The sequence below is a fragment of the Cygnus olor genome, chromosome 3 (assembly GCF_009769625.2).
Source record: "Cygnus olor isolate bCygOlo1 chromosome 3, bCygOlo1.pri.v2, whole genome shotgun sequence".
Taxonomy (NCBI): domain Eukaryota; kingdom Metazoa; phylum Chordata; class Aves; order Anseriformes; family Anatidae; genus Cygnus; species Cygnus olor.
Genome location: NC_049171.1, coordinates 84410841 through 84437743, shown reverse-complemented (window position 1 = coordinate 84437743; position 26903 = coordinate 84410841). Strand labels below are relative to the sequence as shown.

The 26903-nt window shown below is 40.6% G+C and overlaps 1 protein-coding gene across 2 annotated transcripts in view; it reads right to left on the bottom strand.

Moving 5' to 3' along the window:
- The window catches only part of KIF26B (kinesin family member 26B), a 295268-nt gene that overhangs the window by 68152 nt on the left and 200213 nt on the right, over positions 1 to 26903 (bottom strand). Inside the window, exon 1 of one of the 2 annotated variants that reach the window (XM_040551407.1) lies at positions 18604 to 19113. The exons of the other annotated variant lie outside the window; for it this stretch is intronic. Coding sequence (XP_040407341.1) covers positions 18604 to 18801 — 198 coding nt within the window. The 5' untranslated portion in view covers positions 18802 to 19113. Of the gene's footprint in view, positions 1 to 18603; positions 19114 to 26903 lie in introns of those variants that run through there. 2 annotated transcript variants of the gene reach the window in all.

Genomic DNA, 26903 nt, shown 5'->3' with positions numbered 1-26903 from the left:
AGCCACTGCTGGGATGGCAGAAAAACACTGGGAGGTGTTGTAGTTCCAAAAGTCAGGCCAGGCTGTGGCTCCTGTCAGCCTCAATGAGATTGGTGCTCTTCGTATGCAGACCTCATTTCATGCTTGCCCAAACTCATCCCACATGTGAATAAATCATCTAGTTTGAGAGGTCAAATGTGGGAAAATTCATTTTTTTACACAACTCCTCTGAAGACAATAGAATGAGACCAGAAATCAATCTAGATTGTTCAGTATTTTTGTGATGTTGTCTCTATATGCTTGTGAGTCAAACTGGTAATGTGAATCCAATCTTAAACCAGGAAAACAACTCATCATTAGATGGTGAAATGGTCAAGAGTCTGCTTTCAGTTTTACATGACTAGTTGAGGGGAAAGAGGAAGAACACAGCTTGGGTGTGCACGGGTTCTCTTTTCAACCACTCAGCTCAGCAGTTATGAAACCTAACACCTAACTGAAAAAAGCCACTTCCAACATTTTGCCCAAGGCATTAATCTAATTAGCAGAGCTAATTTCTACTGAGGACAAAGACCATCAACACCCCCAGTCAGTTGTAATGAACTGGGCCTGGTTTATTTCAGCCCTAGGTGTCCTGAATAGAGGCACTTGTCAAGTAAACACAGAGGGGAGGGAGGGCAACACTGAGTCCTGGAGGAGAAAGAAAACAAAACATATAATCATAGAATATCCTGAGTTGGAAGGGACTCACAAGGATCATCAAGTCCAAGCCCTGGCTCCACACAGGACCACCCAAAACTCAAACCAGGTGTCTAAGAGCATTGTCCAAACGCTTCTTGAACTCCTGCATAGTGGTGCCGTGACCGCTTCCCTTGGGGAAGCCTGTCCCAGTGCCCGACCCCCCTCTGGGTGCAGAACCTTTCCCTAACACCCAGCCTGACCCTCCCCTGTCCCAGCTCCATGCCGTTCCCTCGGGTCCTGTCGCTGTCCCCAGAGAGCAGAGCTCAGCGCCTGCCTTCCGCTCCCCTCGTGAGGGAGCTGCAGGCCGCCATGAAGTCAGCAGTATCAGTCTTCACCTCTTTTCCTATTTTCAATTTTAGATGAGTTAGGTTTTTCTATTGTATCCTATTTTGAACAGATGTCACTTTATAAGAGTATTAGACTGATCTTCTAGAAACCCAATTAACTGCTATTCTTCAACTAAATCAAATAAAATACTCGCTCTACTTTACAAGTCTACTTCCCTATAAGTTTACGTGCATCTTTGGCTGCTGTGAATCCATGTCCTCCAGATCCTTGATCATTATGTGCAAAGGAGAGCTAATTGAATACCCCAAGGGTAAGTTTTTTGTTGTTTTGTTTTGTTTTTTAGAAAGGAAAGTAGGTGAAATCTAACAACCCTTCATATATAGGTATGAATACATTTTTTCTGGCCTCAAACTGTATGGATGCTTCATTTCAAGTTCAGCTACCAGTTTTGTACCAGTATAACATCACAAGCTTTGGGCCCTGACTTAAACCTCTTCACACAAAATCAGAATAATACCTGTCACTTCTTACTGAAGTAATACTGCAAATCCTCCTAACTTCCAACAGTTATAGTGATAGAAGCTCAAGCATCAGGTTTGTCTTTCCCTGGAGTAAAAGATCAATTTAACTGAAATCCTAAAAATTTAGTAGCATCAGATAAACCGAATGAACCACTATAAAAAGGAACTCATCTCAGAAGTCCCAGGAGATGTCTAATCACATATACTTTCTGACCATTTGGCTCCTCAGCTCTAGCACATACAGACAATTCACAAGAAAAATACGCTATTGCCATGAACCTCTGTATTTCCTGTGTATTGGGGAGTTTTATTTTCAGATCTAATTTCTCCTGTGTGTTAGGGCAAAGGAATACTGCATTGGCTATATGTGGGTATCCTGATAACTGAGCCACTTCTCATTCTGAAGACAGTTTGTTTGCAGCTGGTATGAAGAGGTCTGTGCACCTGGGCCTCAAAGGACTGGCAGTTGCCGTTAGCTAGGCACTCTATTATTAAACATTATTATGCATGTAACTTAAACCCAAGGATTCATGCAAAATATTTCCCAATAGCAGTTAGGATGACAGTAAATCAACTAAGCTACAGCAGTAGAAACGATAGAAGAAGACGGCCATTTCACAGTCTTTCAGGCGATTTACGACTGGGGGATAGCAGGGGGAGGTTTGGAGTCCGTGCTGACCCCTGCAATCCTCGCCACGGGGGAGGCAGTGCGAGAAGAGGAGAATGTAATTCAGCCAGCTATGGGGATAGCACAGGAACTTAATGGACTTAAAGACTTCGGTTCAATTTAAGGAACAGACAGGTTGAAGATCACAGTGACGCTCTGGGGAAGGCAGAAGTACAGTATGGTTAATTTGAAACTAACTGAACAGTGAAGTTTAAGAACTCTATTACTTTATGCTTGCAATTTATATTTAAATAAACTGTAAATTGAACTTCTTCTTAAGAAGAAAGCAGGTTTTCTGCTTCACTTCCTATGTGTCATTACTGCTTTAGTCCAATGCTACAATTCTCCACTAATCTCTTGTAACTGAAGGGTTTAAGAGATACCACTTGTGATTAATGGGACCACTCTGTCTGCCAGAAATTCTTATTTGAATCCCAGTGATCAGGTCTTGGCAGCGCCCAGCCTTAGATGCACCTCTGACTGTTTCTACAGGGAGAGATGAAAGCCCTCTCCTGAGACATGGGCTGCTGGTAAAACAAACAACCCGGGTCTAATTTTGATCTAAGTTTACACTCCTGCAAATCTGGCTGAACTCAGCAAGAATTACCCTAGCTTAAGAGTGGAGAGAAAGAATAAAAGAAAAGGTCACTTGTTCTGCATCATTACTGTGCCTCTTCTAGGACATAAATTCACTTCTTAATTCTGCTCATGCCGGAAACATTTGTTAATATATTTTCTCCTGTGAGATCACAGGATTTGATTTGACAACTACTAAATCCAACAGGACTCCCATTTACTTCTCCAGACATCAGTTCCTACCTGGGAATAACTGTTCTGTTCTTGAATGAGTTTTGCAGTCATTTACTTCCACAGTATTATGCCTGATATGCAATGGCATAAATAAAAGCAAAATTGGACCTGTACTGCTTAGATTTCCTCAACAGGGTTTCTTTATATTTCTTGTATACATATTTATATTTAATTCCTGTGCATAATTATATTATATAAACTATTTTTTAAAAAATGCATAGATGTATAGATGTTTTCTGAATTTATATATAACTATATATATATGCATTTTTTTCATAATTTTCTCTCTATGTGGTAATTATGGGCATTAAATAGTCACTGTTCATTCATGGGTACTACTCAGTAGCATCAAGGGAACATTGCTGTAACATCACAATGCTTTCGTACCATAAAAATAAACACAGACCTTTTAATTGCTTCCATTGCAGTTTCAGCTGCCTGAACCATATTCCTTTGTTTTCTCCTTTTTTATCTAGTGCATCCCTACAAATACATCAACTATTTCTTGAAGATGGCATTTGCTAATTGCAGGATTTTTTCCTGGTAAACTCAATTTGTGACCTGCCATGGACCTTTTGTTACGTTCTTTCTCTGCAGAGAAGGACAAAGGTTCAGCAAGCTCTGCAGATTCGAAGAACTGGTGCCATTGGAAAAAAAAAGAGAAAACCTAGTGCAGCCCCAGCCACTGACACTCCCATGTCTCCTGTGCCTGCAGGGGTCTGTCTGGAGGACCGGCAGTGAAGTGAGTGCGGAAAAGGGGAGAGGTAAGCTCTGTCAAATCCGTACCAAAGAAGAATAACTACAAGCAGAGGCTGGAATGAGGCAATGGGGATATTATCACTTCCTTCTACTCTTGCCTGTAAGATTTCATTTGGGGTTCATTTATCTAATTACTGCAGGGATAGGGCTAGACAGCTGTTGCTTTGGGCACTGTGCTTGCCTTTATGAGCTGCCTTTCTCATCAATCATTTGAGCAGCTTCTGCTGGACGTGTGCTGAGTAGTGGTGGGAGGCAGGAGCTGTGATGCAGTCATGGGCGAGACAGGCCAACCGGGGCTATTGAGCTGTATTAGCACTCCATCAATGTAATGGCAATCACTGGCTGCAGGAACAGCCTTATTGGAGGTTAATGAAGAGTGGGTTTTGTAATTTCTCACTGTTACAGTTGTAAATAATGGTGGCAGGCATGCATTTTTGTTGTAGTCAGCCACAAAACACTACAGCACAGGAAAATCTATGGCATCCCAAGTGCTTAAGCACATACATGCTTTTGCATGATGGATGTAAAGCTAGAAGCCTTTCTACAGTGCCCAGAGAATAGAGAAACAGTCTCTTAAGTATTTTCAAGGGTCTTTCCTACAGATCATGAGACAATTAAATGATTGTGCTAAAATTAAATTTGGAAAGTTAAGATAAACAGACGGAGCAAGAATGAGACAAATAAAGATTTGTACGAGTGGACAGTGTTTTAATGGAAGTCTGCTGGTCACATTTGGCAAAAAAACTACAGTAAATTATGCTGATGTATATTGGTCAGGAAAGCATGTGTACATGGGCCTCATTCTCCTTCCTCCCTTTCTGTTCTCACAAAGGTAACTCTTGTAGGTGTCAGTGCCTCACTTCAGCAGAAATTAGAAAACAATCAGGCCAGATCACTCACATTCAGTGTGGAAAGGGCTGTCACTATTACTGCAAGCAACGAAATACTGCTCTGGAAAAGCAATGAAAACAATTGAAAAAAAAATCATTGGGCTCACAGGTCTTTTTTTTTTTTTTTTCTTTTTTAACAACTGTCCCTCTGTTTCTTCCTCGTGCCATTGCTAAAACTAGTAAGGAAACATTTCCTTTACTGGCTCATCAAGCCCATCCTGCACAGCAGCAGAACTAATTGGCACTTCCAGCAATAAAGGGGAGTAGTTTACATGCGTTGTAACCAAACACCAATGTTATTATTCTTATCTTAAGAACTTACCCTTATCAGGATTGTATCTTTTTGTTGGTTGATTGCCTGATGTAACTTTATTAATAAACTCAGTAAAATCTGGTGTGAAATACACTCAGGTCACAGGGCAGGGCTTGGTGACCTCTGTCTTGTTTGTGTCAGCAGTAGCTTTGAGTCTTGTCCCTGTAATTTGGTACGGCTGAAAGACAGTGCTGAGCACCTACGCCATCTGAAACCAGCATGTACGTCCCATCAGCCCAGTCACTCAGCTCTCACACTGCTACTTCAGCATTTGCTAGATAACACAGAGCATTGCAAATTTGTTCTCTTCTTAAAAGAAAATAAAAAAAGACATCAGGATCACCCTGTCATGGAAACAACCTTTCCCTAAATTTCCCCTCATGCCAAAGACATTCTGTGTTCCTTGTTTTCCTTTTGTTTGTTTCTGATCTCTTTGAGGGAAGTCTGCATTTCAGACCTGCACAGCTGGGGCAATCTGTGTGTTGCCTCAAGCAGGAGGAGGATTTTTCCCAGCTTCTGACACTCTCCACATGCATCCACAGAACCGTATCTGCAGCTATGACGGAGCCAACAGCAGCCTAACTGAGCTCATGTATGGGGATGAAATTTCACCTTTTTTTTGGAGAATATCTATAAGTGGCACTGTTACAGATACTTTCATAAGAACTGAAAAACAGAAAAGCCTTCAGCGGTCCCAGCATGAACAAGACAGGATCAGCTGGCAAATCATCCCCCCTGCAGTGGATCTGCAGATACATAAGCATGTGCCCACTGGTAAAGTACGCAGATGCCTTCCTTAAGCCTCTAGCATACTACTACTGACAAAAATTTGCACTGACCCTCTCACTCTGATAAGACTTTATTTTTCTGAGCTGAGAAGCAAGTACGGATGGCTGCCATGAATTTCAAGTGCTCCTCATTTCCTTGGCATCAGATCTCTTTACCTTTCAAAATCAAACCAATATTTTGCTTCACTTCAGTGACCTTTTAGAGTACAGCTTCCCACCCCTTTCCCCCTTCCTTTTCTCATCTTAATACAACCACTTCACAAGGGTCTTCAGATAGGGAGTATTTGTCTAGCAAATGAAACATGGCAAAACCTGTCCTCTGGCACAAAACGGCCAGCATCTTTTCCTGTAACTTTCATCCTCTGATACGGTGTGGCCATACCAATGGTCTACTAAGGTGGTTCTTTGCCTGTGCTGATTTTTCAACCATGCCTGGCATTGTCTGGGAGAGTGGTCTACCAGCCCAATATCATGCCAGGGACCTTGTTATCAATGCAGGAGTAGAGATGATTGAGTTCCGGTGCCCAGGAAATGTTTCCTGGTCCTGTTTAATTGACATTATAATCCCTGCCACAGAACACTGCACAGCTTGGCCAAACTATCCCTTGTTTTAATACAAGAAACTCAGGTGGTACAGTACTGGCTTTCCAAGCAAGTGATGTGCCAAATGTTGCTTTGTTCACATTCCAACACAGCTTGGCATCTGCAGATCATACAGAGAAATCAATAAAGCCCAGCAAGCACATCTCTGACACCAGTAAGACAAGTCTCCCTAAAGCAACTCCTTTCCTCCCTCTTGTGATCAATGACAAGGCAGCCTACACGGGGTTATGATCAGCCTCCATGGCAGGAAGGAGCAGGCAGCACCAGATTAGCTGGCTCCTTCTCATAGGCTATGCTCATATCCCACTGCAGTGCAGAAAGACTAACAGGATTTTTGCTTCCCCCACTCAAAGTTCCCTCTTAGAAACCTGCCCTTCCAGCACACCAGAGCTGTACTGACGTGGTTTCTGAAAGGACTGGTGTGGACAGAAAGCAGTGGCAATATCAACAGTAGCAGTGTCTCAGACATGCTCATTGGTAATTATGTTTGCTGCAGTACTTCTACGAGTTTCAGTTTCCTTTTTGTGAAGCTATGGGAATGGTGCACATGATGTAGCTTGGTAAGTGTAAGCCGGCAGGTCATCTCACGCCTAATTAGAGAGAGGGTAGCATCGCGGGCTTCGCATTATACATTCTCAGGAGAGCAGGAACTCCCAGATGAACAAGGCTCTCTGTTTTTTGTCTCAGGAAACAAGAATCTCGGTGGAAAGAATGCAGATAAAAGACAAAGTTTCTCTTACACGTGCCTTTGAGATGTCTTTTCAGTGCTAGAGACACAAAGTATATACAGGTATTGCACAGAAGATGTATAATCACAATTGTAAGCTTTTTCATTATTTATAAAGGTGATCTCCATGACTGCATACAAAAAAAGATTCCCCAGTCTGCACATAACATTGTATGGCATAGCACCATAAATAATGAGTAGCAATGCAATCAAATAAGAAGGATTTACATTATTTAAACCAAGCTGGAAGAGGTGAAAAATTACAATTTAATGTATATAAGTGTGGAAAAAGATGCATAGAGCTTTGGAGTGGCAGTTGGTAACGACAGCCAGTAAATAAAAGGGACAGTTCATGGTACTTACTAGGAAAAAGAACTGGGAATTCAAGGGGAAAAAAAGAAGCCCAAAGAAAGTAAGGGACTGGCATTGCTAAAGACAGTCCACATAAATGGAAGGAGATACAATCATCATATTAAATGAGATATCTAATATGCATTTGAATATTCAGAGAAGAAATAGAGTCTCTAGAAGGGGAGCATAACCACCCTCCAGTGCTGTATGTGGCATGAAACATCCAGCAGAGACTTCAAGGATTAGAGTTAGATGCTTTAGGAAGAAATTTAATATAGTATAATGTCAGTGTTATCAACAATAATTCCTTATTTACCTGGAAGCATATGAGATCTGAATTTGACCCTTCTTAGGAACAACCACGAACAAAAGGAAACTCAAAAAAGGAGTAAATGATAAAACCAAGATTCTGTATCTAAGCAATGAAATTATTTATATGGTTAGTAAACCTTCCATCTGAAGATCCTGCAGGGCTTTGCAAAAGCTCCTGACAGGATTATGACCTATTTACAGTTATGCTCATTTTCCAACTGAAGAAATAAAGCATAAGAATAAATGAATCATCCAAGATCCCAGGAAATGCTTGTTTTACTTAAATAGACTACCTGAACTCTAGTTCTTCCTCTTCCTATGGTGTAACTGTAATATTTCCAAGGGCATAAATATGGTATTAAATCTACCTTTTCTTTCATGTTATATCACATCTAACATTACCTGCATGCTTCTACTTTGGCAGTGGTACAGGAAAGCACAATAGCTACAGAGCCTTAGCAGCCAGCCACTTAGAATTAATGAGATCCATTTGTAATGCTATATATTATCTATAATTAAAAATACATTTGTTGAGACTTAAAAGAAATATGTGGAATGAATTTTTATGGTGGGCTTGATTCCGCATGCCTCTGAAATGAAAGGATTATTTACTGTGCTTGGGACAAGAAAACAAAAGGCTTTACAAGCTGAATCTAAAAGGTTTACATAAATATGTAATATCCCATCTCCAAAAGGGACCAACCCTGTGAGCCTCACACAGTGGTGGGCTGCGCTGACATCCCACTGGTCCCATCATGGCTGCGGCTTGACAATACCTGCCTGGCTCACTGTGTCAACGTGGTCCATTTCCTTCACCCTGCGTCCTACCAAGACACAAACTAGAGGGACCTCATAGTGTCGAGGGAGAGCCACAGGCCCTGATGATCCAGCTTGTAGCCTGAACCAAATCTTACCAGCCTCTGTAAGCTTTTATCACCTACAGCATCTTCTGGCAAGGATTCCCATGCCTTATATACATTTCTCATAGATAACATCTTCCTTTTACTATATTTTTTAAAAGAGTCCGCTACCTGCTTATTTTATTTGATGCTGCCTAGTTCTTTAAATCAGAAGAGACAGCTGTCTTAAGCTCTCTGGGTCCCTATGAGTTGCACAGCACTCCTCATGCTTCCCCCCAACCGTCCATGATGTAAGCAAAGCCTTATTTGATTCTCATTAAGTCCTCCATATCTCTTACTAATCCTGCTGCTCTTCTCTGTATCTCTTCCAGCGCCACCCTGCCCTTTTTGACATGGTGTACAACGTTCATGGTGCAAATGTTCAATAGATTTCTTAATAATAAAGCAGCATACAGAGTATTTTTACTTTGTTCTTTATGCCTTTCTTAACTAGTTCTAACATCCAATTGCTTTCTGACCAGTAGAGATCATGGAGCCGAAATTTGCAGTAGCCACTAGAAGGCACTACAACCTGACTCTTACCCCTGAAGGCAAGGAAAGCCAACAACATTTCTCATATCTGAGAAAATTTGTTCCTAATGCCGGAGGATCAGCAAACTCTGCTTCTGGTGGTACAGAGATGCTCTTACTTACTCAGAAAAATCCAAAGACATATTATCTAAGTCTATGTTGCCACTGCAAATGATCTCTGTGTTGTACTCTGAGGCATTGGTTCTTGGGCATGCATCTGACTACAGGAAGGGTGCAGCTCATCTCCGCTGCATCCTGTGTTCCCATGGGAAGAAACACAAGCATGCAGGCAAGGAGGATGGTATGGTGCACCTAGCACTGATCCTGGTCTGTCTGACCACAGAACCACGACGTCAGGACTGTACATCTTTCCTCATGGCACAGACACAGAGAGTGTAGCAACCGGCTATAGCTATCTGGCAGAAGCAACTGCAAAGAACCAGAAAACCCAACTTTGTTGAGTGTAGGAAATGGGCTTTTTGTACCAAGTGTAACTAGCTAAATGATACCAAACCAGAAAGGCAGACAAATAAACAGACTGAAAGAAAACTAAACAGGAATCCCCAGGGGAAAGCTAAATAGAAACAGTACTTTGACAAATTAAACTTGCCTCACATCACAGTGAGCAAGTAACTTCTTACACCCATGGTTGTGGTTTATGGCATAGCATTACTACTGACCCTCAGCCTTGATCAATTCAACTCTGTAGCATTGTTCAACCAAGAAACAGCCCGCAAAATACCCGTCTGCTTGGTGCCGCTTACCACTAATGATTTCATCCACTGCTTGCAGCCTTGTTAAATGCCTTAATAAATAACGGCAGTGTTTGTGAATGGACTGGGTAACTATAAACACTTGCCCTGGAATTAATATCTACCACTTGCTAGTAGTCTTTGCACATGCCCTAAGACGTAATTCTGCAATCTTAATTCAGGCAAAACTCCCATTGTTTTCAACTTTAACTGCCATTTCCTGACTTTTGCACGCTTAACCATGCAACCTTAGCATTGCTTTAACGCTGATGTTCACCAGCAGAATAATTCATTATGTTGTGTGTAGCTTAGGGACTGTGTAATTCTTTCTAGCAAGTAGCAGCCTTTAATGAATGGCACCTGATCAATAATGCAGAATTCAACATTTGAGAATAAATAAAAATCCTTTTTCATGAGGGGTGTCTGTACAAAATGTCAAAACCATTTATCAAGGGTCCAGACTGATAGCCTGCAGCTGCTGTCCACAAGAGCTATAAAAAAGAACTTTGCTGAGACCTGCAAATATGTTTTTTGTGTTGAGTGTAATTAGCTTTTTCCATAACCAAAACACAAAATAAGGACTTACTGAGTATGAATGCAATGGTCATTACAAGAGCTGTTTTAAAGTAAAACTTTGTCATAATAGTACTTTTTCCCTAAGCTGCTAGTTATACAGGATGCAAAAATGCATTTATATTTGGGTTTCAAAACCTCAGATTAATGAAGCAATCCGACAAACATTACAACAAAGAGAATGGTAGGAACTTTACCTCTTCCTGATATCTAAGTGAAGCACATATGGAAGGAGTAAGTAGTTTTGATTGTTATGGAAAGCTTTCATTTTTCTTAGTAAATGATCTAACAGAGAAGCATATGGCAACTCCACCTCCTTTGCTGATAATTTGCATCCAGCAGTAAACAGAGTAGCAACAGTTAAGGTACATAATCACCTATGGCAGATATGAGCAAAATGATGAAAACAGGAGTCTAATAAGGTTGCTGCAGTCCTGCAGGGCTTAACAAATTTTACTGTAGCTGCTAAAGTGATCCTGCCTCGGCAAATCCTAAACCCGAAGCAATCAGTTTTCTAGATATGTTATTTATTTGAGTAGCTAAGAGTGTAATCTCATTCTGGACTCTGTATCCAAGCAAGGCTCCCTCTATTGCACCTACTGCCAGGATGGGAATTATGTCAGCCACATATGCTTCCTATCCGAAGACCAGCAGCCTAGGAAGCCTTTGCCTTTAGCTAGCCTGAACTACACTGACAATTTGATTGCTCTCTTTTCTGATGCAGACAGAAAGAACAACCTGGTGGTGGATAAGAACAAGTGGAAGACCTCAGTGAGGCTGAGCAGGCAACAATTCCATGTCTCCCTCCTCTTTCTCTTGGACGTGGGAGACAGAGCTGTCTGCTTCATCTCCTCTACACTCATGAAATCCACTCTGGTCACGGTGATGTCACCATGGGTCATCAACGAGACCCAGCATTCTCAAAACTGAGATCACTCAGCAAAGGCCACAGTGCCTCTGGCGGGCAGCAATTCCTGCAGAGACACTACATCACTGTTGTCACTAGCAGAGGTATCCTAGCTATTACACCGAGGAATTTGTTCTTAAATCCATCTCTTTAAAAAGTCTTTTTCCACCTACTACAAAAATGTCTATGGTAACACTGCTATTTGTCACGGGTGGCACTGCATGCCATACAGTGGCTATGAAAGTAGCAGTCAGTGCACAAGTTTCACAAATGATTGAAGCAACTAGCCTTCTCTTGAGCAATAAAAGGATCTTCTACTTTAAGATAATTTATCCTCCATGCTTGTCACTACTGTAGCTTAGTATCAGGGAAGAAATGATCTTTGATGCCTTGTAACATTTTGTCACTCAGCACAAAATAGAGAGATTAATGAAGACAAAAAAAAAAGGTTGGTTTTTTTGTGTTTTTTTTTTTGCTTTTTAGAAGCATCTTCCCACAATATTTTAGAGCATAGGCAGAACAAATAAGCAAGGTAAAATATAGCAGAAAGATAAAAGGGAGAAGATACCACAACAAATAACGCACAGTGGATTTTTTTATGTGCAGCATAGAAGGAAGCTTGATGAAATATTCACACTCCAAATCTAAATGTGATCCTCAGTTAGCACCATGTGGTAGGCAAGGAGACAGCTCTACTGCCTGCCTGTCTGGTGAGGGATGGTTTCATACCACAAAACCTGAACAGGGTATGTCTTGATGTAAGTGAGACTGCATGAGTACAGACTGATCATATACATCAGTATGAAATGTGAGAAGCACAGAAAGGGAGTGTGGCCAGGGTTGGGACAGGATCCAAAGGAGAGTCATGCCAACCACAACAATATTCAGATTTTTCACTGGTGGAGCCAAAGCCAAAACTTGGATCAGCTTGGATTTTCCTCATTTCTTTCACTACACAAAATCCTTCCATATAGTTCCAGGAATTGACAGTGTACCACGTTTAGACAGAATGGACCAAAGATTGGTCCAGCTGGAAAGTCTCAGGTACAGTCACAGACATTAAGGCAAGTATTGTGGATTTTTAATTGGCCTTCTGAGGCACTTGTCTTCATCCCTTGTCGTCCAGCACTATAGCTGTACATTAACTCTACATTTTTTAAGGACTGTCATCACAGCAACACTCATCTGGGAGGCAAACCATGCATCTCTGTGCTTATTTCTCTAATAGCTAAGTATTTTTCATTCTTACAAAGTATCTTTGCTACACAAGGCAAAATTAAGATATAGATCTTGTCTTTGGAAAGAATGCATCTCCACTCATGGTATATTTACATCTGGCTTTTGATTCAGATTATTTACTAACGTAGATCCTAATAAATGGTAATCTGTCATGGTTCATACACCACCTTGTCTATTCCACTACTCTTACTGTATTTCTGTTAAATGCTACATATCTTACCTGACTGCATGTGAATGCTCATTAGCTAATATTCGAAACAATTTAGGGTAAGAATATTGCATATAAACTCATCAATGTAAAGGAAATTCACTCTGTCATTAATTCCTACCAATTTGCCTACACGTTGCAAGAAACGTGTTCTCTGTCAAGATGCTTGAGGACATATCCCATTCATTGTGTAATAACAAGGCAGAGCAGGGTACATTTTCAATGCAGTGACTAACTCTGGATGTCCTCGGTAGTGCGGGATTCAGTAAACCTCTTAACATTATTTTAATTAAGCTGTTACAGTCCCTCATGTCAAAACATAAAAATACAGATTATATAAAACTACATTAGGGGATCTCACAAAGCCCTGATTAATGACCTGATAGGTTGTAAAATGAATCCGAACTGTAAATTTATACTGAGGGCTTTTCTAAAATGTGAATTATTGACTTGACAGATTGTAATAACTCTTTCCAAACTATTCTGGTCTATGGTTCAAATCTTTTCTGTATAGCTCACTGACATGCACAGTGAGTCTAATTTACTGTGTCTCTTACTGCATAAACATCCACAGACCGCAACATCCTCTAAAATGGATTCTGAAATATTGCAAGTGACCAGAGGGACAAAAGCATGAGGAAGAAGATGTCATTTATCTATAATGACTTCCAGGTAACTCAGAATCCCTCCTGCTAGCTCACCTGGCAGAATAGTTTCTGCCATTAACGAAGCACACCAATGCCTGAACACGATACATGAAATCTACTTTACGCATCAGCCAGCTTGGCTTTCCAGTGATTTCATTAGAAAAAAAGGTGATTTATCTGCTGCTTCAGTATGCCATTATTTTCTACAGCCCTAACACAGGAGATGTTTCTAATACCTAGCAGACTACATTTAAACTGCTATTAACTGGAGCCTCAAAAAAACACTTGAGTCCAAACTTCTTATCTGGACATATTTTAATCACCTTTTAATACCTCTGTAGACTGGAACAAACCTCAGCTCATCAGGCAGGAAACCTTGGGCACTGCAAGGGAAGAATGCATTCTGGATTACATGGTGCTCAGCCCCTGCAGCCCGTTCAGATGAAATTCAAGCCATTCAGTTCTGCCAACTGACACTCACTGTTGCAAATATTTACAGAAGGCATTAAAATATCATCTCCTCTCCTCTAGACAGTAGGGACAGTACACTCAAAGCCTATCTTGCCAAACCTCTTCAGGGTGGCATTTATTTCCCTGAAGCTATAATTCCAAACTCAGATCAGCCAGCAAATTTTGTAAAATGCCTTATTTTTCTCTTGGTAAGAGAAGGACTCTCAATTATACCTACTTTTTTTTTCTTTATCTTGTTGCAACATAAGCAGTTGAAGCTCTTTTGGTTACAAGAAATCACAAACATTTTAACTTGACAACTTCCAATTACATCTTTAAAAAAACTGAAGACTCAGAACTTCTATTTTGTCAGGACCAAAATACAGTTTTCTTTTGCATAGAAATAAAAGTCTCCATGACTGATTTTTTCTGAGAAATGCTGAAATTATTTTAGATGAATTCTAAATGTCTGTGTTGATAAAACAAAATACTTTCCTCTTACTGACTGTCAAAATACATTATAATGTGTAATGTAAAGTATATTTTCATAAACAGAAAGTCATTTTGAAATGAAAATTCTCCATACCTATGGACTACCGTAATCTCAAATTTGTTTTGTTCCAGAAAATAAATTAAAACCAATTGGAAACAAACAAACAAACAAACACCAGCTATTTCTAGCTCAGCCATTGGTTCAAGTTTCAATCAATTCAGTCCATTTTTAGATAATCTGATTTGGTGACTACTGGGGAGTAGCATGACGTGACAATGAGGAGCTATCCAGAAATATAGCTACTAGTACAAAGAATGACGTAAGATATTTAAGTTCATGCTGTAGTAGAACCAGACCTACTAACTGGATGTGTATTAAGCACTTAAGTACTGAAAAAGTAAAGCAAACCCCAGCATTAAAAAATAATTATTAAAATTTCACATCAGACTTCAAATAAATGAGGAAAATAAGACTGAGCAAACTGATGTCTCTAAAAAGAGTTCTAAGCACATAATTATATCTTTTTGAAGTAGTGTTAACATGTATTTCATAGAGCTAATCTACACTTCGTTACTCTCTCTAGAGATGCATACTCAAAGTCTACATATATCCAACACATTTCCCCATTAATAAAACCCATTTATAATCTTTGTATAAAACAACATGATTGAAAGAAAAAATCCCCAAAATCCAACCTAAAAGACAATATATTTTTGTGCAGAAAACTTTGAATAGGAGCAGGAGTACATGGCACACTACCCAGAACCTGCGTTTTCCAGAGTCTGAAAAGGAAAACAATCATGCTTTTCATGTATAAACCTAGAAAAGCATACAGAAATCTGAATAGTACAGCCTTTGCAAATAGTTCCTGTACAAGAATAAAAATGTAGTATGCAGAACTGCTGTAAAGAAAAATGTAAGGGTAGAGATTTAAATTGTTTAAAAAATATTTGATGATATTTGTGTACAGACAAGTCAAACTATAAAAGATGAAATCCTGGTCCCACTGACTTTATCCACATAGTACCTTTCAGGCAGGTTATGTAATCATAGGACCTCATCAATTTAACTCTTGAAGACTAACAGGATCTTTTCAGACTGGAAGGAAAAGGTTCCACTAGACGTAACAAACAAAAATACAAAAGGAACATCATGACCAGAGTATCCCTCAAAAGTGGGTTACTCTTGCAACTCCTGCAAGAAGAAGTCAAACTCTTTGGAAAGAGAAAGAGTGCCTGGAGCTGGGGACTGAAGGCTTGACCTAGCCTGCAAGTCTCCTCCACCTCATCCACCATCTTTTTCCTCAGAACAGAAAAAGAAGGGCTGGCTGGAGACCCCAAGGCTTGAACACAGCCAATTACTTTAACCTTGCTGATACCGTTGGAGAAAGCAAGGAAGAAAGTCTATGCCTGGCCAAGCACTTGGAACAACTTATGCATCAATACGGCCGGTGTGATAATTCCCCAAACAGGACATAATCCCTATGCTGAAGCTCAGCTGCCCTCTGTACATTGGGAACTTTGCAGTTATAATACTGGGGACTATAGTAGAAAGGTTTGTAAGCTACAAGGCGATGAAGCTGGCTTTTCTAGTTCTAACACTCCATGATAAATGGTTAAATAAAAAATTGACTTTGAATTCTCAAGCAGGGGAACTCTAGGAATGATAATACCAAGCACTTCCCTTCAACGTGCAGCACACTACTGCATAAGGCTATTAAGGTATATGCTGTATAACTGGATTTATGCTTTTTTTTTTTTTTTTTTTTTTGGTATCTGGACAATGGTGTGACCTGAACAGGATTTGTTCTGCAGTTATGGTTCCACAGGGATGCTACGAACAATCAAACCACCTGCCAGGCTGTGTCACCTAATTGTCCACAGGTGTAAGGAAAGAATCTTTCCTCCTCTTTTCCCTTACCCATGCTGTAGTTTGAAACTTAGTTTAAGATGTCCATTAAATCACCAAGCAATGGCCTTCGATAGAGGCAGCAGGAGACTGGACTGTATGGACCACTGATTTAATCTTTGCTAAATACACTCAGGCATGTAGATTAGTTTGTGTGGAACTATTTGATGTCCTTGGATCTCTACCTTATAGTACTCAATGCCTTCAAAAGCAGGGTTTCTCCTCCTTTGCTCCCTCCATTCCATTATATATTCATATATAACTCAATTCTTCAGGCCTTATTGCTATGATTCATTAGGCATATGCTCTTAATTACTTTGCAAGATACTCTACTATCGTGAGGAGAAAAGATCAGCTCTTTGCCCTGAGCATTCAGCAATTGACAAATTCAACACTTAATCAGGCCAAATACTACTCTCTCCTGATGAATTCTGAGGAATGAGATTTGTAAAAGTAAGGCATTGTGCAACATAGCCTCAAATTTCAAAATTAGCTCTTAAATTACTGAGCAAGTAAGTGCTAAGTAGTCCCAGAACCTGCAGAACCTTCCTTAAAATATCATTCAGGTTCACAGGGAAGGCATAAAGGTGCAGAACTATAACTGCCAGGACCAAATGGCACAGTGGAAGTGTCCACACAACCACCAAAAATGCTGCACCTAATTGGTGGTATCTCCATCCATTCACCACAGACACAGTCTGAACAATTTTCTTGCAATTCTCTATCAGCACTCTTCATTTCTCACCTGGAAAAGCTCCACAGCTATTCTAGCCCTAAGCCTCTTCTGGCCAGAGATGGAAACCTGCCAAAACATGCAGGAATACTGTGAATGAGGTGTGCTAAAGAGTCCACTGGGACTACAAACTCATTTTTACACAAGGTCTGAGCATGGGTGTGAACCCAGATGTCTAGAGATAGACTATTGCATTAACTTACTGTGCCATTTGTCTGCTTTCACAACAAACTCATGCTATATTTCATTGACAAGGCTGCACTTTGCTTCAGCCACACAGTGACAAAAGCAGGGCTGCAATACTAATTTGTTCTAAAAAAAAGTTCCACGTAGGGCCATCTTTTGTACTGACAGATGATGCATCCTCTTCCACTGACACCACAGGGAACAGTCATCAGATGTCGAGAGGGATTTTCCAAATGCCTTCAGGGACCTAATTAGGCTGCCACTGAAGCTGGTGATAAAATTCCTGTTGCCTTTAGAGGTATGGGTGCAGGGATAGACCCTTGCTGTGCTCTGCAAAAGCTTCTCTCTCATCCATGTGCTATGCCACAGCTCAGGCTCTCTTCTCTATTTTGGACTTTGTCTGTATCCTGGTCCTGTGTGTCATCTGTTTTCTCAGTCTGATTTAGAGGACAGGATCATTGAATCAGCGCTGAACAAACTGACGGCAAAGATAAAAACAACAACAATAACTGCCACTAAAGATCAATTTTTCAGTGCATGATGGAATGGAAATCTGTCCCATCTAAGACCTGTAGAGATTTTTAAAATACTGCTTTAAAAAACATGGAGACTGACTGTTAGTTAAGTATTCCTAGTTTAACACCCTTATGGTGACCAGCTGGAAAATATATTTATCGAGTGGATTCATTGCCATGAAATTAAAAAAGAATAGATTTTTTTTCAATTTCAGCCCATGATAAATTCCTCTTTTTATTTTACTAGCTCTCTCACATTGTATTAACAGAACTTTATGAAGTGTTTGCCAGGCCAAGGGCTAATCTAATTACACAGACTTCTCTGGATCAGAACGGTTTGTTATAAACTATTACAGTGACTTGGCGTCTGTCTGTGGATGTGTGTGTCTACACAAAATGATAAAATCAATGTTCTCTCCCCCAAGCTGTGAATCTCCAAAACCTTTACGTGCAATCTTCTCAAAAGGTTCCAAATGTATTAAAAAGGGGAAAAAAAAAAGAAATGGAGAGTTTTTTTTTCTAGTTTGAGTTCATCCAAGATGATAATTTACACAGTAAAATTACTGTGCATCAAACATTATTGGGGGGGGGGGGGGCAAAGTACTTTAAAATATCTATGTTCATTAACACAGAGATTTAGCTTCCTTTTCTCTCCTCACTATTCCTCCTTCCTCTGATTCTCAGCTGCTCAAACCATTAATGTTCTATGACAGAGCCAATCCACAACTGATACAGAAGACTGGTTTATGCACTGAAGGACCAAAAGTAAATAACTGTTGAGGGAGTCAAGGGAAAACCTACATGGGTATAACGTACTTCTTGAGGACGTAAAACATCTGTCGAGGGAGTCAAAAGCAGATGCCTGGTTAGATCCAGCTTTCTTCTGTTCCAGTGCACAAAATTCCACGTGCCAAGCTGCGTACCAGCACTCTGCATGTGGGACAGCTGCACATCCCTTCGCGTGGTGCAGGGGCCCAGAGCCAGTCCATGAAACGTGTACTGCTCCAGCCACATCTCTCCTCCTCGGCCCAGCACACCAGGCACGGCTAGTGAGCAAATCAACCAGCAGAGGTCAGAAAGCAGGAAGGAGGTCTCACTAGACTTCAAAACCAGGAGATACAGACCTGGCCACAGGGGAGCTTGAGATGAGGTTCAGCTGCGACTGGTCTCAAACACACCTCATGAGACTTGACAAGCTTGTGGAGATCTTAAGCCTCGTTAAAATTGTTTGGCACATCTCCAGCAGTGCTACCATGTTAAGGTGCTACCTGACTAGCCGTAGATTCCTCCAAGGTGGGGAAAGTCTCTTGAATTGCTAAATAGGAGCAAGCCTGGTCTTCCAGGAGAACACCAGCCTCAAAGGGTTCAGTTAATCACACACACTAAAAATCCTAACAAATCAAAGCACCAAGTATTTGAGTCAATTTTTTAAGGTTCTTGAGACCATATTAGCTAGTAGACACTAAACGAGCTCCCCAAACTTAACTAGAAAGCAGAGGCATTTCAGGCATCTGTGCTGATGGGCAGTTTTCTGCTTTGTTACAAGAAAATTTCAGCAAAGCTATTCAGGCATCAGGCTGCCTGTATTCTATTACAGTAACTTATGACTGCTTCTCCTGTTCAGTCACTCCTTCTCTCTCTCGCCAACCCCTAAACGTTTTGCTTTAAATTTGATGACCAAAAGGGGCAGAAGAGAGCAAAGGTGACATTACCAGAAAGGGAAGTGGTTACTGGTTGAAGATCACAATGTCATCTGGAGAAGGATGAAAGTGCAGAGACAGGCAGACAGCCTGCCTTCTACTCCTGCCACCTTTAATAACTTCCTTCTTCTTTTTTGTTAAAACTTGAAAATGAAACCATTCAATTCAGATGGCTGCTGCCAGTCTGTCTGCCTGTCAGCCCCAGAAAGCAGCTCCATTTCTGTATTTCTCTTCAGCAGCATGACAAAGTCATTGAGCTGCTGACTCCAACCTTCACGTAATACCCACAATGTAGGGGGCTCCCGAGGCAGAGCAGCGTATATGGGAAATCTGCACTCCCACTGCTCAGCCCCAGATGGGACCACTCGTTAAAGGCGTGTCAGGAGCAAAGGAAATGCTGAAAGAATAGGTGCCACTACAAAACCTCTCATGCAAAAGCAAAGGCTTCTAGAAAGGCCATTGAAGGAGTACCAGAGCAGCCCTGCAGCTGTTCGGCTCTTGCAACTGAGAACAAAAAATGCAAACACAAGAGGAAGGTCAGGACCCACCTAGAGCCCTCTATCCCTCCCATCATTCCCGTATGTAGTGAAGCACACGGGAGACTAAGAATGTGGCACAGTACCACCTATCTGCAGGCTTTCAAGTCTAAGGGGCAACCTGACCATCTTGTTACTAGCAATGACCAAATTACTCACAATCCAACTCTTGTTCCTAGGGACATGCATCCAGCTCTAACGTCCCACCAAAAGCCCTGCACAGATGTCCCAAGGCATCATTCAGGTAACAGATTTTAAAAGTTTTCTTGACTTTGAACTCCATCAAGCTAAGAAGTGATTTCTGAGAAACCACAGCATATGCAGAAGAGAAACCAAAATGTTCTAATTAAAGGCCTTCTCCTGTTATCGGAGGATATTGGATTAGTGCAAACCACATCAGAGGAAACTAGTTAATGCATGTCTGGTTGATTTGTACACTGGGGAGGCCAAAAGATTTTAGCCGTCAGTATTATTTACAGCAGCTATAACATCCTGTCAGTTTAATGACAGAAAATCCAGAGTTACTTTTTTGGCTGAATGATGAGAGTTTTCTTTTTTAATATGCAAAAATTTCTAACTATCTGACTTCTAAACCAATATTATAAATATACTTTGATTTGTGATGTGATATTAACTTCAACAATATCCATGACACATGAATTAACAAGGCTGATAACCTCCAGAGAGTTGCAAATAGAAACACGATGTCACAGCCATGGTAAGTCATTTCAGGAGCACTTTAATTCCTCATGACAACAGTTCTCTTGATGGAGGGGTGGACTGGGTGAGGCCAGGATTTGCCTGGATTATTCTCTAGAATTACTATCATACATCCTGACACAACATCCACGGTTATGTTCAACTGGAAAAGCATGAGAATTCTGTCATGTCCCGCTGCACATATAAGCCAGAACAGCCTGTTCAGCTTTTGTGCTGCTTTCTGGGAGGACATACTAATAAATAACGAGCGTACCTCTAAACACACTCTTTGTTAAAGTGCAAACGAGGTTCTTCATTTATGGTCCCAAAGCTTCCACGTTCCAGGTGGGTCGTTTCTGGCCTTTTTCTCCTTGGCACACTGTTTAGACAAAGAAGCGTCTGTACGCTTCACTAACCCTCACATTGTGCTAACTCTGGGCTTGAACTTTCAGGCTAGGTGATATTTTTCCCCTTTTCTAAATGAATGCCTTGTTGAACGCTTTGTTGATACAGGGCTGAAGAGAGGTATATTATACCAAGAGGGACCAGTTTACATACAGCGATACACTGGTATATTTTATTAATGCAATCCATCATTTACCTTATCCTCTCCGTGAACAAAACAAAGGTTAAAATTTATATGTAACTGCCCAATGCAGAGATTTTTGTAAGGCTTGTTTATGAAAAGAGAAACCAGCGTGGGAGTAAAATATAATTCATAACATATAAATACATCCTAAAGGTACAATAAAGATCATGGCATCAGCTGAAATAAAAAGTGTTATGGGAGAAATGGGAGCAGATCCTCACATTAGAAGGCAGTGGATAGATCAGGAACGGAGGCTGAGGAGGATTTGGTAGCACCCCTCTGGCCACACAGATGGAGCAACAGCATTAGCTGAGCATGCAGGAAGCTTCTGCCTCTGGTAAGTCCAATAAAGTGCTGTTTCTAGCAAGCAATATCTCAAGTATCAGATAATAGAGATATTTGTTACTGCATAAATGGCATCTAGACCGATTACAGTTATTCTGTATTCCTCTTTTCACATAACCAGAGTGGAACCAGGTACTTGTCTGCTTGTCCTATCTATCTATAAACAAGAGGTGGTGAGTTAGCTGCAAGTGCATAAAATTTAGGCACCAGATCTTTACCAGATGTAAGTAAGCATTGATCAGTGAAGCTGCTCTTGCAGAGCTCTGCCCTGATCTACTTGATGACTGTCTTCCACTACAGCTCACAGACATCTTCCTCCCTTTTTATAACAGAGTAGTGTCAGCAGGACGCACAGGGGAAGCTGGATGGGAGGGAAGACACTGGTTGGTGTAAGAGGAAAAGATGCGTTCCAAAAAGGGGAAACAGAAGACAGCCCTGAGGTGAATGTGGGAGGGTGAAAAAGTGGCACTGACAAAGACAAGGTAGACGGACCATATTCCTGGAAGCAAAGACATAAGGCAAAGACAGCAAGATGTAGTCAGGGGATATATTCTGTAGAGTAAGAGTGATATTGTGGTCCTGAAAACTAGACAAAGACAGCAAAAGGGCAGGGTGGAAGAGTTAAATATCACAGTCATTAATGAACTGAAATTAGATTATAAATCCTTTGGGATCTGTCACCCACTGTGGTAATGATGTGCTGCCCTGCCTCTTCATTTCACTGCGGAGACCATTCTGCTTATGAGACTGTAAGCAATTAGAACCAGAGCCCTCACCTCCATAAAATATATCGGAAGACACACAGATCGGAAGAGAAGCACATCACAAAGTATGTATTTGTGTTGGAGCTACTACAAAGTATGTAAGAAATGCCATGGAATATGATGTTTTTGGCAGCTGCACTCTGCTTAAATCAAAAATAGGAAAGATAAAAAGCAAAACTACTAGACGAGAAGAGGCTGCAGTTACCACAGACAAAACTTCTGTATCAGAAATTGAATGGAAGAGAGAAGATAGTGCCCTACTTCACTTAACTGGGGGTTGATCACTTCTGTCATTATTAGTTTAACAACAAACAGTCCTCATTGGGAACAATTGATTCTGTTCAGTTTTCATATACTCTGGGCCTCCCAAACCTGTTGGCCCTGTGCAAACAAGCCTTCTGAGAAAATAAGCAAACGGCTTAGAAAAAAAAAAAAAAGAGATAATTTTTACAGCAGCAGAAACAGTTACTGAATTCCAGCTTTGCAGCGCTGCTGTACTGTGGGCTGGCAGCTTTCAGAAAGAGAAGCCTCTAGGTCTGGGGTTTGTAAGCAATTTGCCACACTTGTCATCCTTGCTGTATAAAAGCCTTTCCCGGAGGATATTGTTCTAACAAAATTATCCATTGTAAAGGCCAGCAGCATGCTCATCGTGTCTCAATCAAGGCAGCATAAAGAGGAAAGTCAACCATGCATGTCTATCATTTGGACGATTAGCCTTTCTGACTGCAGACACTATTCTAAAAGGCTAGTGCTCGGAAGCACCTAATTTCTCACTTGGAAATTATTTTTCTTTGTCTGTCAAAAGCACACAGCAATGAATGTCCTCTGAGAACAATATTCAGGAGCTTAAGACAGAATCAATGCAAATACATCAGAAACATCCTTGTAACCTCTCTATGACCAAACAAACAAACAAAAAAAAAAAGGGTATTTGTGACGTGGAGCAGCTGAAAACAATAACAAAAGAAAGCAGGTGAGTACAGGACACTAGTCCTTATGCATCTCCATTTACACTTTTGATACTGCTGCTATCGGTCTCTTTTGCTTACACCATCTTCCCTCTGCATCTCATCAGCTGTACTAATTACAATTATTTTTAAAGACAAAAACCAGACAGTCAAAAGAAAAGGAAGCATTATTTCCAAGGAGCCCTTCATAATCATGATACACTGCTTTAATCTGTGATCTGTACTCTCTATCTGATTTAGACTAAATTATACTACTTTCTATTATCAGTAGAGTCTTTTAGTATTAGCTCAACTGCTTTTGCTCCTTGATAAATCAAAAGAAAGAAAATCCATGAATTGCAAGCAACATCCTTACAGATCCACCAGTACAAGGGCCTGATGAGTACACCTGGTAAAATAAAGCCATTTACTCAACAATGTAAAAATTATTGCTTAGTCTGTGATAATGATTTATCTACCACTTTGTGTACTTTCTGCTAAGGCAAAGTACTAAGCCAAGAAAGGTCTACGAGTTTTCAGTTCATTCTTACTTTCCTTCTTTCATTCTTTTGTGACATTTTTAACAACAACTCAAAAGAAATTCTTCAAAGGGATCAGATCTGAACCATGATGACAAAGGCATGTCTAGATGGAGCTAGGAGTAAGATTGGTTGGTTTTTTTTTCAGTCTGAATTGAAAGGAAGGTTCACTTCTTTCCATATCTGTGTTATCTCTAAGATCAGTAAAACACAGACAAACTGGCTTCTTAATGGAGGAAAAAAAGCACAAGCAAAAGCAAAAATATTTGTATACTATGGGGCTGCAACAGCCTTTACTTCCAAGCTCAACTAAGTATCAGCAAATGCAAATTAACGTCTCACTTAACACAGAGCTCTTCCTGCCAGACTATAATCCTTCTCATCCTTCCTCCTCCTCCTTGGTACTCTTGAACTTGATGCGGTCTCTGGCAGCTGTTTGGGCTGTGTAAATTAAAAGGCACCACTGCATGACAGAGGTGTTTTTGTTTGACTTCTGCAAGCACAGGCTAGGATTTGAACTGAAGGCATGATTGCTGGGGACAACCTGCCCACCATGCATAAAGCAATATTTATTTTTGCTATTTTTTTAATGAAGTGAATTAAATACTACGGAAGATGCCATGTTGACAATTTTTGAGGCCAAAATATTTCTCTAAACATACCACATACTGCATAAACTGCATCCAGATCGGTTTACCTATTAACATACCTCAGCTCTATTTGGCTAGGGCCATTTCAAGGGGCAAAAGAATTGTTTAGTGTCTGCCTGTTTAATCTTGGGCTCTCAGTCAAGATTGCTAATTCACATACTGGTTTTTCTGATCTATTTGTCAATTCACTGTGAGACCACCAACAGCCTTCCCTCCACTGCTCTGAATCTCGAGCTGTCTGGATTTTGAAAATATCAGGCCCTAAACCTCTCCTCTAACACCTTCTTTTAAGAAAGTGTCTTTCCACTCAGTCTCCATTTTGGGATATAATAAAAACTATTAAAATAAAGCAGACTTTCACGGTCTCTCTCTCTGAACAATTATCTCCAGCAAAACATCTCTGAGAATCCAAAGAGCAGAATTCCTGCACAACCCCACACAGGAAAGGGCAGTTGCTTGAGGGTCCCTTGCTCACTGTGAGGTGATGGCTGTCCTAAATAAGCCTTGAAGTTCAGCTACTGCACATGTTGCTGTGATGCATGGTGGGCAGCAGATATGCAAACAGCCCCCTAGGCTTGCGCGGCCAAGCAAAGCAAGCTATAATTTATCTTTCCATTCTTAAAATCCCAGCAGTAGGAGCACACTGTGTTCAGGAAACAGCCATTTTAATTCAACATTTGCCTTCTACACGTGAGAGTCATAGCTGAATTTGGTTCACTCTGGTTCAGAAAGCATCACTCTTAGAGAGCCTTACACACTTCTGTGTTCCATTAAGAGGCTTGTTTGCCATCTAGTCTTAAAGAAAGTGGCTTCAGGTGGTAACACTTAGATGACAAATACTTGATACAGCTTCCAATTCAGACCTTAGTTACTTGCCCTATTACCACTCTTACTAAACCATTGCTCGCTATGAGGTATGAAGGTTAGTCTCTAGAAAGTACCAAAATCAACTACCAGCCTTTATTAGCAGCCTGATTTTCTGATCAGCTGGACTTTGAACAATCATTACAAATTTGGGCTTGAACCACTTACTTCAAAACAAGGAAATGCACTTCAGTGTGAGGTTGTGTGCATTTCGTCCCTGACAGCTAGGGAAGAAAGCTAACAATCCTCCAAGGAGACAAAAGAAGGGTATGGGTGGGCGGCAGTGCTGTAGGATTAAGGTGTTGGGAAGAAGGGAGGGAGAGAGCATGTTACCACAGCTTTATCTCTCTTGTCAGGTCATTTGATCCTGAACTAAGCAATGAACGTTTACTTAGTAGTGTATTTTTAAAAGATTTCCAAGGGGGACGGAGAATTTGGCAAATACTCTTCTATTTCACAGTACTAAAAGAACCTAAAAATAAAGGAAAAATAATTGGGTCTTACGGGAGCACATTAAAAACAAGTGGAAGGGTGCTTCAGAGAGATAAAGATAAGTGAAACGTGCAGAGAAAAGAAAGGTGGGCTTTGTTCACAGTCTGGTATTTTAGACAGGATGTATCTTCTCCATCCAGATGCTCTAGGACTACCCTCTAGGAGAGACAAATTGATATATATCATTGTACAACATGCACACACAAAACCAGAAAATCACATACACACACAAAACCAAGCACTGAGATGCAAAGGCTTGCTATGAAAACACACATAGCCCAGGAGGTATTTTCAGCTCTAACAAACTTTCCTTGAAATAGCAAAAAATATATATAAATGCAGGGCAGGCATCCACCTTGTATATTATCTGTCTAGACAGTAACTGGGAAATCTGTAAGAAAATATTAATAGCCTGCCTCTCTGGCACTCTTTGCAGATCTGACCAAATCTATGCAGCCTAGCCTTGAGAGACAGTGGATACTGACAATGCCTTAAAACAAGGATTGTTTGATTAATCTTTGTTTGGGGATTACTGTCTGAGAATTTAGGGGAGATCCAGATATATGAGAAGAGCAGTTTCAGTTTGTACACTTTAACTCCAGTTTTTGGTAACTGACTGCTTGTCTTCCCCTTTTCCACCCTCTAGATGCAAGAAAAAAAATATAAAAATAAAGCATTTACCGATGCATATGTAAATCACATCAGGGAAAAACAAGGCTTTTGGAATGAGAAGAAGCATCAATAATTAAGATGCAGTGCTCAGACAGGAACAAACACAGGCAGAAGGACCGCATGCACTTATTGTGCAATTTACCTCCCCACACATTGTAGCTTCTGCTACTGAAGAAACCAATATTTAAGCAGCAGCAGCAGCTTTCTCCACTGTTTTAGTCTAATGAAAAAAGGAGGATATTCCCACAGCAACCACCTGTGATGAACTAGTCTACACAGTAGATTGAAATCTTCACTAATACCAACATTAAATGGAGAA